At 53.9% G+C, this 8865-nt stretch overlaps 1 protein-coding gene and 1 pseudogene across 2 annotated transcripts; one reads left to right on the forward strand and one right to left on the reverse strand.

The window, feature by feature from the left end:
* On the reverse strand, positions 1–4285 carry LOC145339607 (uncharacterized). Its single transcript, XM_080184106.1, has 2 exons — positions 4141–4285; positions 1–2532 (listed from the first exon to the last, which is right to left on the reverse strand). Exon 2 carries the CDS (start codon positions 2203–2205, stop codon positions 1–3), a length of 2205 nt encoding a protein of 734 aa, XP_080040232.1. The 5' UTR covers positions 2206–2532; positions 4141–4285.
* A 476-nt stretch (positions 4286–4761) lies between these two features.
* Positions 4762–8385, forward strand: LOC145339603 (uncharacterized; annotated as a pseudogene). The gene is made up of 2 exons (XR_013886041.1): positions 4762–4987; positions 6299–8385. The product of XR_013886041.1 is annotated as an uncharacterized LOC145339603 (transcript).
* Positions 8386–8865: the final 480 nt, after the last annotated feature.

Consider the following 8865-nt stretch of genomic DNA (forward strand, 5'->3'; position numbering starts at 1 on the left):
TCACGAATCAGCGGGGTTCCCCAGCGCCTCCCTCCCCACCCCCAGGGCCACCGGCGGCGGTGGAGGGGGGTAGCCCCCTCCCCCCAGCCCAAACTCGCCGGGGTTCCGGCAGGTGGGGTGGAAGAGGAGGTGGAGGAGGGAGTCCATGCCCACGCAGGGGGCGAAGGGGGGAGCCCGCAGGAGGGTGAACTCACTGGCGCCCCGGCAGAGAGGGGGAGCAGCCAGTGGGGGGTCCCTCGGTGCCCCCAGGGTGGGCGGCGGGGAGAGCTTGCCGGCGTGCGCCCGTTGGTGCATCAGCAGGTAGAAAGACTGGGCAAATCCCTTGCCGCACTCGGGGCAGGTGAAGGGGCGCTCCCTGGTGTGGACCACCCGGTGAGCGGCGAGGTGGGACGACTGGATGAACCCCCGTCCGCACTCGGGGCAGGTGAATGGTTTCTCTCTGGCGTGGACCAGCCGGTGAGCGGCGAGGTGGGACGACTGGATGAACCCCCGTCCGCACTCGGGGCAGGCGAAGGGCTTGTCCCTGGTGTGGACCTGGCGGTGCGTCACCAGGTGGGACGACTGGGCAAACCGCTTCCCGCACTCGGGGCAGGTGAATGGCCGCTCCCCGCTGTGGACCAGCTGGTGGGCCAGGAGGTGGGAGGACTGGGCAAACCGTTTCCCGCACTCGGGGCAGGAATACTGCCTCTCTCCGCTGTGGACCAGCTGGTGGGCCAGGAGATGGGAGGACTGTTTAAATCCCTTCCCGCACTCGGGGCAGGAATACTGCCTCTCTCCGCTGTGGACCAGCTGGTGGGCCAGGAGATGGGAGGACTGTTTAAATCCCTTCCCACACTCGGGGCAGGAATACTGCCGCTCCCCGCTGTGGACCAGCTGGTGGGCCAGGAGGTGGGAGGACTGTTTAAATCCCTTCCCGCACTCAGGGCAGGAATACTGCCGCTCCCCGCTGTGGACCAGCTGGTGCGTGGCCAAGTGGGAGGACTGGGAGAACCCCTTCCCACACTCGGAGCAGGAAAACGGTCTCTCCTTGCTGTGGACTTGCCGGTGTGTGGCCAGGTGGGAGGACTGGGAGAACCCCTTCCCACACTCGGGACAGGTGAATGGCCTCTCTCTGCTGTGTCCCGCTTGGTGAGCCACCAGGTCTGCAGACTGGGAGAACCCCTTCCCGCACTCGGGACAAGTGAACGGCCTCTCTCTGCTGTGTCCCGCTTGGTGAGCCACCAAATCAGCAGACTGGGAGAACCCCTTCCCACACTCGGGACAGGTGAACGGCCTCTCTCTGCTGTGTCCCGCCTGGTGAGCCACCAGGTCCGCAGACTGGGAGAACCCCTTCCCACACTCGGGACAAGTGAACGGCCTCTCTCTGCTGTGTCCCGCCTGGTGAGCCACCAAATCAGCAGACTGGGAGAATCCCCTGCCACACTCGGGACAGGTGAACGGCCTCTCTCTGCTGTGTCCCGCCTGGTGAGCCACCAGATCAGCAGACTGGGAGAACCCCTTCCCGCACTCGGGACAAGTGAACGGCCTCTCTCTGCTGTGTCCCGCTTGGTGAGCCACCAGGTCTGCAGACTGGGAGAACCCCTTCCCACACTCGGGACAGGTGAACGGCCTCTCTCTGCTGTGTCCCGCCTGGTGAGCCACCAGATCGGCTGACTGCATGAATCCTTTCCCACACACGGGGCAGGTGAAGGGTCGCTCCTTCCTGTGGACCAAGCGGTGGGCCATCAGATCGGCCGGCTGGAAAAACCCCTTCCCGCACTCGGGGCAGGCGTGGGGCCTGTCCCTGCTGTGGACCTGCTGGTGGGTCACCAAGTCGGACGCCTGGACAAAACCTCGGCCACACTCGGAGCAGGTGAAGGGGCGCTCTCGGACGTGGACCCGTTGGTGGGCCCCCAGGTGGGACGAATGGCTGAATCCCTTGCCGCACTCAGAGCAGGTGAAGGGTCGCTCCTTGCTGTGTACGACCTGGTGGGCCCCCAGGTGGGACGAGTGTGTGAATCCCTTGCCGCACTCGGAGCAGGTGAAGGGTCTCTCCCTGCTGTGTACGACCTGGTGGGCCCCCAGGTGGGACGAGTGAGTGAATCCCTTGCCGCACTCGGAGCAGGTGAAGGGTCTCTCCCCGGTGTGAATGCGCCGATGCGTTTCCAGTGCCGACTGGTTCCTGAATCCCTTCCCGCAGTCCCCACATTTGCATGGTTTCTCCATGGTGGTGGGGGGGATGTCCTTGTGATTCTCCAGCTTGGACAGTTAGTTGATGTCTCCTCCACACACAGAGAACGCAGGTACAGTCTCTCGAAGAATGCTATGAATTTTTTTTGGTAAAGTTCTTTCCACAGTCAGTGCACTGGAACCCTCCTACCCAGGGGTGTGTGCGTCTCTCTCGGTGCTTCTCCAGTTACACCGATGCTTAAAATCATTTGCTACAAACAAATAGTTTTTCCTCTAAGTTCAAAGTTGCGCAGGTTCTGATTAATTTGAAATCCCTGTCAGTTCCTGGTGTGAGATTTTAGCAAGCTCTCTCCATCTGAAATCCTGTAAGAAGATTTAACAAAAATAAGTGGACAAAAGTCATCAGTGTCAGTTCATGCTAAACATTCAGAACAGATAATTCCAGTTTCTATGGAACATTCTGTCCTCTCACAGAGTCACAGAGCACGGAAACAGGCCCTTCGGCCCAACTTCTCCATGCAGCCTTTTTTATTGAAACCCGTAAGCTAGTCCCAATTGCTCGCATTTGGCCCATATCCCTCTATACCCATCTTACCCATGGTGTTGGATTGGGGTGGGCACAGCAAGAAGTCTCACGGCACCAGGTTAAAGACCAACAGGTTTATTTGACAACACAAGCTTTCGGAGTGATGAAGGAGCAGCACTCTGAAAGCTCGTGTTACCAAACAGACCTGCTGGACTTTAACCTGGTGGCGTGAGACTTCTCACTCCATTGTACCCATGTAACTGTCTAAATGCTTTTTAAAGGATAACATTGTACCCGCCTCTACTACTGCCTCTGGCAGCTTGTTCCAGACACTCACCACCCTCTGTGTGAAAAAATTGCCCCTCTGGACACTTTTGTATCTCTCCCCTCTCACCTTAAACCTGTGCCCTCTAGTTTTAGACTCCCCTACCTTTGCCCCTCATTATTTTATAGACCTCTATAAGATCACCCCTCAGCCTCCTACGCTCCAGAGAAAAAAGTCCCAGTCTATCCAGCCTCTCCTTATAACTCAATCCATCAGCTCCCGGTAGCATCCTAGTAAATCTTTTCTGCTCTCTTTCTAGTTTAGTAATATCCTTTCTATAATAGGGTGACCAGAACTGTACACAGTATTCCAAGTGTGGCCTTACCAATGTCTTGTACAACTTCAAGACCTCTCTCATTCCCCCCTCAAAAGTTGTAAATCTCCATCTCACTCACTCTCCCTCCATTCTGACTCTGTTGTGTCTAATATTCACCCTCCCCATTCTCCTGAAGATGCAGATTGACAGCTCCATGTCCTGGACACACAGAGAGTTGGGAATCTCCCTGCAGGATCCCAGACTGATCCATGTCCTGGACAGACAGGGAGTAGGGAATCTCCCTGCAGGATCCCAGACTGATCCATGTCCTGGACAGACAGGGAGTTGGGAATCTCCCTGCAGGATCCCAGACTGATCCATGTCCTGGACACACAGGGAGTTGGGAATCTCCTTGCAGGATCCCAGACTGATCCATGTCCTGGACACACAGGGAGTAGGGAATCTCCCTGCAGGATCCCAGACTGATCCATGTCCTGGACACACAGGGAGTTGGGAATCTCCCTGCAGGATCCCAGACTGATCCATGTCCTGGAGACACAGGGAGTAGGGAATCTCCCTGCGGGATCCCAGACTGATCCATGTCCTGGACACACAGGGAGTTGGGAATCTCCTTGCAGGATCCCAGACTGATCCATGTCCTGGACACACAGGGAGTTGGGAATCTCCCTGCAGGATCCCAGACTGATCCATGTCCTGGAGACACAGGGAGTAGGGAATCTCCCTGCGGGATCCCAGACTGATCCATGTCTATCTGACTGCAATGAGGAGGGTACAGACTGGATTCACTTCCTTTCCCCTCACTCTCAGGATGAGAAGAGGAATGGGGAAGGGTGTTAAACTCACACATGTTGTGGTCAGGACCAAGTTGGACTCTGCCTGAAGCTCAATCTTCATTCACACAACAGAGGAAGACCACTGCCGCCATTGCCACAAAGCACACACTCTGATTGGTTGGAGGACCAACGCGCATCCGGTCCTCCAAGCGCCGCCATTGGTCCACCCGCCGCATGTAGACAATAAAGGGGGGCGGTTCCCGGGCCCACGTGGGGGCGGGGAGTGGGCGGGGCTTGGACCGCGGTGACGTCTCCGGGGTTCCAGTGCGCCGGCCCCTGGCGCGCGGACCCGGGCGCCCCGCCCCCATCCGTTTTTTCTCACCCCCGCCCCCTCCCTCGAGCCAAGGTTTCCGGGCAACCGGCTGACGTCGCCGTCCAGAGCGAGAAGCCGCTCGGTGATCTCTCCCCTCCGCCCGGGACTGCGCATGTGCGGGGGAGACGGGAAAGTGCGCATGTGTGAGAGGAGGGGAGCAGCTGCGCATGTGCGGGGTTGAGGGGGAAGTTGCGCATGTGCGGGGGAGAGGGGAAATTGCGCATGTGCGGGGGAGGGGGAAGTTGCGCATGTGCGGGGGAGAGGGGAAGTTGCGCATGTACGAGGAGAGGGGAAGATGCGCATGTGCGGGGTAGAGGGGAAGCTGCGCATGTGCGGGGGCGAGCTCCCTTTGTTCCCCCATGCAAAACGTGCTGACCAATGGGAAGAGTTGGAGGACCGGAAGGAATCTGGTCCTCCAGCCAATCAGAGCTCCCCATTGCCTGAATGCGGAAGTTGGGACAAAGAGCTCATTCCTGCCCCGGGAAGGCTGGTGATGCTGATCCCTGTGAATGGAGACTGAGCTTCATCTGAGTCTCCAACATCTGTGAGTAAAACACTTTCTGTTCAACACCCTTTCCATTCCTCATTCTGGGGGAACCTGGAGACCTGCAGCAACTGAAGGGGAAGGAAGTGAATCCAGGGAGGGAGCAGACTCTGGGGAAGTTAGCCCAGGTCTCTCTCTCTCTCTTAAAGACATAGACATCCTTTACTCCCTCAGCCTGACACATTGATTTGTCTGGATAAAGCATGGTCTCTTTCCCAATGTTCACAATTAAAGGGCTGGTTTCCCCAGTAGGTGACTGACATTTAAGGGGGACACTAAATTAAGATTGGACCGAGATGTGTCCAGCGTTGTTATATAGTACAGATAGATATATTATTTATGATTCTGTAATAGAGTACATTTATTATTACTGGGGACTTAAGAACATAAGAAATAGGAGCAGGAGTAGGCCATCCAGCCCCTCGAGCCTGCCCCGCCATTCAATAAGATCATGGCTGATCTGTTGTGGCTCAGTTCCACTTTCCCGCCCTCTCCCCATAACCCTTAATCCCCTCTCTTATCAAAAACCCATCAACCTGCGTCTTAAAAATATTTAGCGAGGCAGCCTCCACCACCTCAACGGGCAGAGAATTCCAGAGATTCACCACCCTTTGAGTGAAGAAGTTCCTCCTCAACTCCATTCTAAACCGCCCCCCCTTTATCTTGAGGCTGTGCCCCCTAGTCCTACTGTCCTTTCTGAGCGGGAAGAGTCTCTCCACCTCTATCCTATCCATCCCATTCATCATCTTATACGTCTCAATGAGATCTCCCCTCATTCTTCTAAACTCTAACGAGTACAAGCCTAGTTTATTCAGCCTCTCCTCATAGCTCAACCCCCTCAACTCCGGTATGAGCCTAGTAAACCTCCTCTGCACTCCCTCCAAGGCCAAAATATCTTTGCGCAGGTATATAATATATATAATATATAATATATAAAATATCTTTGACTTGCAGCACCTGAAGGGAAAGGAAGTGAATCCAGTCTGTACATTCCGCACATTGTCAGTCCAGTTATAGAGACAGATATCTGTCTGGCAGCCTGCATGGAGATTTTCAGCTGTGTGTGTGTCCAGGACAGGAAGCAGTGAGCATGGATCTGTCAATCAGCCTCAATCAGCACCTTCAGGAGAATTGGGAGGGTGAATATTAGATACAGCAGAGTGAGAATGGAGGGAGAATGTGTGGGATGGAGATTCACAGCTTCTGGGGGAAATGAGAGAGAAAAGAATGTTCCATAGAAACTAGAATTGGCTGTTCTGCATCTCTATCTTATAGTGACTGTGATGTATTTTTTGTAAACTTCTTTTACAGGATATCAGAAGTTGAGGATTTTACGGACAGAAATCTCAAACCATCAACATCACATCAACATCTGACAGAGTCACTCAATTCACCGGGACCTGAATATCTTTGGTCTTTGAATCTAGAAGGAGGAATGTCTTTCAGTTCTGTCTCCTACAAAAAGCTTTAGACAGCAGTGAGACACACACACGCTGCTGAGCGAGAGGGTTCCAGTGCACTGAGTGTGGAAAAAGCTTTAACCAGTTACGCAGTCTGAAAATACATCGCAACGTTCACAGCGGGGAAAGACTGTACCCGTGTTGTGTGTGAGATTTAACTGATTGTCTAACCTGGAGAGGCACACCCGCACCATGGAGAAACCGTGCAAATGTGGGAAGGTATTCTGTTCCCCATCTGATCTGGAAATCCATCAATGCAGTCACACCGGGGAGAGGCCGTTCACCTGCTCTGTGTGTGGGGAAAGGATACGCACATTCAGCAACTCTGCGGACACACCAGCGAGTTCACACCGGGGACAGGCTGTTCACCTGCTCTGTGTGCAGCTCCAGATTCACTCAGTTATCCATCCTTCGAACACACCAGCGGGTTCACACTGGGGAGAGGCCATTCACCTGCTCTGAGTGTGGGCAGGGATTCAGTCGGTTCTCGTACCTGCAGACACACCAGCGAGTTCACACGGGGGAGAGGCCGTTTACCTGCACTCAGTGTGGGCAGGGATTCAGTCAGCTATCCAACCTGCGTACACACCAGCGAGTTCACAGTGGGGAGAAGCCCTTTGCCTGCTCTGAGTGCGGCAAGCGATTCACTCAGTCGTGCAGTTTACTGAAACACCAGCGTGTTCACACCAACGAGAGGCCTTTTAAATGCTCGGATTGGGTAGCGTCTTCATAACCTCTTCAGATCTCATTGTGCACCAGCGCACTCACACCAAGGAGAGACCCTTCGTCTGCTCTCACTGTGCAAAGACGTTCAAAACATCGTCCCACCTTCAGATCCACCAGCGAATTCACACGGGGGAGAGACCCTTCCCCTGTCCCACCTGTGGGAAGAGATTCAATGCTACGTCTAACCTGAGGACCCACCAGCGAGTTCACACTGGGGAGAGGCCATTCTCCTGCTCTGTGTGTGGGAAGGGATTCACTCTGCTGTGTAACCTGCAGAGACACCAGCGACTTCACAACTAACTCTACAGAGATGGGGCCCTTTTCCAAATGAACAAAAACCGGGGCGTTTGTACCTCCTGGAAATACCTTGACCAATCCAGATTGACCCACTGGGTTTAAACTTGGACAAGACCTTAGAAATGAACTGTTCCTCGGTGCATTCTCCATAACAACAACTTGTTAAAAGTTACTTGTGGTAAACTCACAGTGAGACATTTTTTTGAAGATGAGTCTAGGCTGATTACAGAGACGGTTACTTTCAGCGCTGTAGTCAGTGAGCTAATGTTTAATATAAAAATGGCCAAACGCTCTGAGGGAGGCCTGAAACAAAGACAATTCGATATATAGAATATACAATCATTACAATGGAGTTGAGACATTAAGGGGTTAACACCCCATGATCTTGGCTATTTGTTAAAAAAGGTTTTACAAGCTGAGATCCTGCAGTATTGCAAACGCAGCTGGTTGTTTGAAGATGAAGAGAAAAGTCTCCGTCAGCTGAAAAGCTGTGATTAACTGTACCTTGCTTGAAACAGCTTGTGCTGATATCAGTTTGTACTCCCTCATTCTGCACTGTCACCTTCGCTTTGCCAGTAACAAAACTCTGTATTAAATCAGTCTAGACTGGACCTGGCTAACTGCTGTCTTTGAAGGAGAAAACCTTTGCTTAACGTGCTGAGATATAAATGGGAACGGTTGCTATCTCACACTGGAACAATGGTGGACGTGGAGTTTTGATGTTTCACTCACATTTGCTGTTGCTGATCTGGGAGAAGTTATACTGTGTGGACGTGACTAATTGCTGTAGGAAGGGAGAGATTCCCTCCCGTTTGAGGTAGGATCGCTGGGCTAAGCTCAGAACACTGTCCCGAGGTAGGAAAGCGATCCTCCAAAGAGCTTCTACTTGCTTGAAAATAAAGGACTGAGTTTTCCAATAGAGACCAATGTCTTGTTCTTGCATCAAGTATGTAAGGGTCTGTGAGAAACGAACCTGACAGAACGGAGCACTCCCCGTTCACAGGGGAACTCCTAACGGACAGGGGACACTCGAACGGACAGGGGGACACTCCTAACGGACAGGGGGCACTCCTAACGGACAGGGGACACTCCTAATGGACAGGGGACACTCCTAATGGACAGGGGACACTCCTAATGGACAGGGGGGGACACTCCTAATGGACAGGGGGGGACACTCCTAATGGACAGGGGGGGGACACTCCTAATGGACAGGGGGACACTCCTAATGGACAGGGGGGGGACACTCCTAACGGACAGGGGGGGACACTCCTAACGGACAGGGGGGGACACTCCTAACGGACAGGGGACACTCCTAATGGACAGGGGGGGGACACTCCTAACGGACAGGGGGATACTCCTAATGGACAGGGGGGGGACACTCCTAATGGACAGGGG

This window comes from Carcharhinus amblyrhynchos, unplaced genomic scaffold (genome assembly GCF_965287045.1).
Source record: "Carcharhinus amblyrhynchos unplaced genomic scaffold, sCarAmb.v2.hapA scaffold_567, whole genome shotgun sequence".
Lineage (NCBI taxonomy): Eukaryota > Metazoa > Chordata > Chondrichthyes > Carcharhiniformes > Carcharhinidae > Carcharhinus > Carcharhinus amblyrhynchos.

What these genes read in the sequence shown, in the direction of transcription:
- LOC145339607 (XM_080184106.1), bottom strand. Translation starts at nt 2,205, where the DNA reads ATGGAGAAACCATGCAAATGTGGGGACTGCGGGAAGGGATTCAGGAAC.